General features: G+C 41.2%; 1 protein-coding gene across 1 annotated transcript; it reads left to right on the forward strand.

Moving 5' to 3' along the window:
- The first annotated feature begins 428 nt into the window (after positions 1–428).
- On the forward strand, positions 429–1064 carry LOC125264798 (E3 SUMO-protein ligase ZBED1-like). The gene is made up of 2 exons (XM_048184528.1): positions 429–563; positions 659–1064. The coding sequence occupies exons 1-2, from the start codon at positions 453–455 to the stop codon at positions 1019–1021; spliced, it is 474 nt and encodes a 157-aa protein (XP_048040485.1). The 5' UTR covers positions 429–452; the 3' UTR covers positions 1022–1064.
- The last annotated feature ends 639 nt before the right edge of the window (positions 1065–1703 follow it).

Below are 1703 nucleotides of genomic sequence, written 5' to 3' on the forward strand. Positions count from 1 at the left end.
TGTGAGCACTTTCAGTCACAGCTGGCTACGGAGGAGAAACCTTGCCATGGTCCAGAAGGAGCTCAAACTCCCTGAGCATCAACTGAAAACCGAGTGCCCAACAAGATGGGGATCAAGGCAAGAGATGATTCAGAGGATCCTGGAACAGCTTCCAGCCATTTCACAGGTCCTCAATGATCGAAAGGTTAGACACCTAGTGCCCACATGGCAGGACATAGAAGTCCTTGAGGCAATGAACAACACCCTAAGTCCTCTGGCTGAATTCACCGATGCACTCTCTGGGGAACTATATGTCAGCATATCCTCTGTGAAGCCAGGTTCTCCACCTTTTCAAAACCTCTGTTTTGGCTGTGCAAGAGGATGACGCAGAATTCACAAAATCAATCAAGTCAAACATCCTGAAATATCTGCAAGAGAAGTACAGTGATCCCCAAACTCAGGATTTACTCGACATGGCCACAACCCTCGATCCTAGGTTCAAGATGAACTACATCAGTGAGGAGAAGAAAGCCACAGTTAAAGCAAGACTGACAGACGAGATGACTGGCATAACTCTAGCTATGGTAAGGTCATTTCCACATTTCAATACAATTGTCTAGTCCTGAACTGTTGTGATATTATATTACTTAATATTGATTAATTCATTTTAAATCCCCAGCCAAATGCCTCCCCAGCACCCCCCATGAAGAAGGGCCGAAAGACTCTGGGAAGTTTCTTCAAAGCAGCACAAGGCAATGACGACAAGTCCTCTTCTCTAGAGCAAGCAGTGTCCACAGAGCTGGAGGCATATCTTCTGACATGCAACATCGACAGTGAAGATGACCCCTTAATCTGGTGGCGGCAAAATAGCAATGTATATCCACAGTTGTCTGTGTTGGTGAAGAAATACCTATGCATTCCAGCTACCAGCTCACCTTCTGAGCAGCTGTTCAGTACAGGGGGCAACATTGTGACATGCCACCGTGCATCACTAAAGCCAGAGCATGTTGATAGACTTGTTTTTCTGGCCAGGAATCTTTAAGTGCAATATTCAGGGTCACATATAGGGTTATGTGAGAGGCCTATGTCCCAAAGAAAATAATATTTAATTTACTCTTTTGTAATGGCCAAATTAATATTAATTTTCTTTTGTCATTGACGCCTTAGTAGGTTGGCAGATTTGTTTTATTTATGCTTATTTATGTTACAATTTTTAGAGCCTAATTGAATGGCCAATTGAATGTTTGTTTTATTTTGTCATTGAAGCCTTCATTTACAGGTGTGTGGAGTTGGCTCAAGAAACATTAAACTACTAAAAGGCCAGCAATTAAAGACAAGGTGCCGCTATATATACAAAATAAATTATTAGTTTTTGATACTGCAACTGCACTTCAATGGCCAATTGCTCCTTTTCTTTAGACACTGAACCCTCAGAATGTTGAATGACGTTTCAATTAGCCTATTTAGAGCCATGTTCAGGCCATATTCAGCGCAGTGCGTTAAACTTCTATTTTTGGTAACCTACTTGAATGGCCAGTTGAATGTTAATTGTACAAAAGGCAAGCAGTTAAAGAGTGTTTCTTCTTTATTCATTGAAGCCTCTATGTTTACAGGCTTGTGGTGATGTGCAATGTTCTATAGGTGCCAAAACAAATATTTTTGGTACTTCCAATTTGTTTTGTTTTGTCATGGTTCATGTGTGCAATAAACATTACATTTCATGA

Source organism: Megalobrama amblycephala, linkage group LG1 (genome assembly GCF_018812025.1).
Source record: "Megalobrama amblycephala isolate DHTTF-2021 linkage group LG1, ASM1881202v1, whole genome shotgun sequence".
Lineage (NCBI taxonomy): Eukaryota > Metazoa > Chordata > Actinopteri > Cypriniformes > Xenocyprididae > Megalobrama > Megalobrama amblycephala.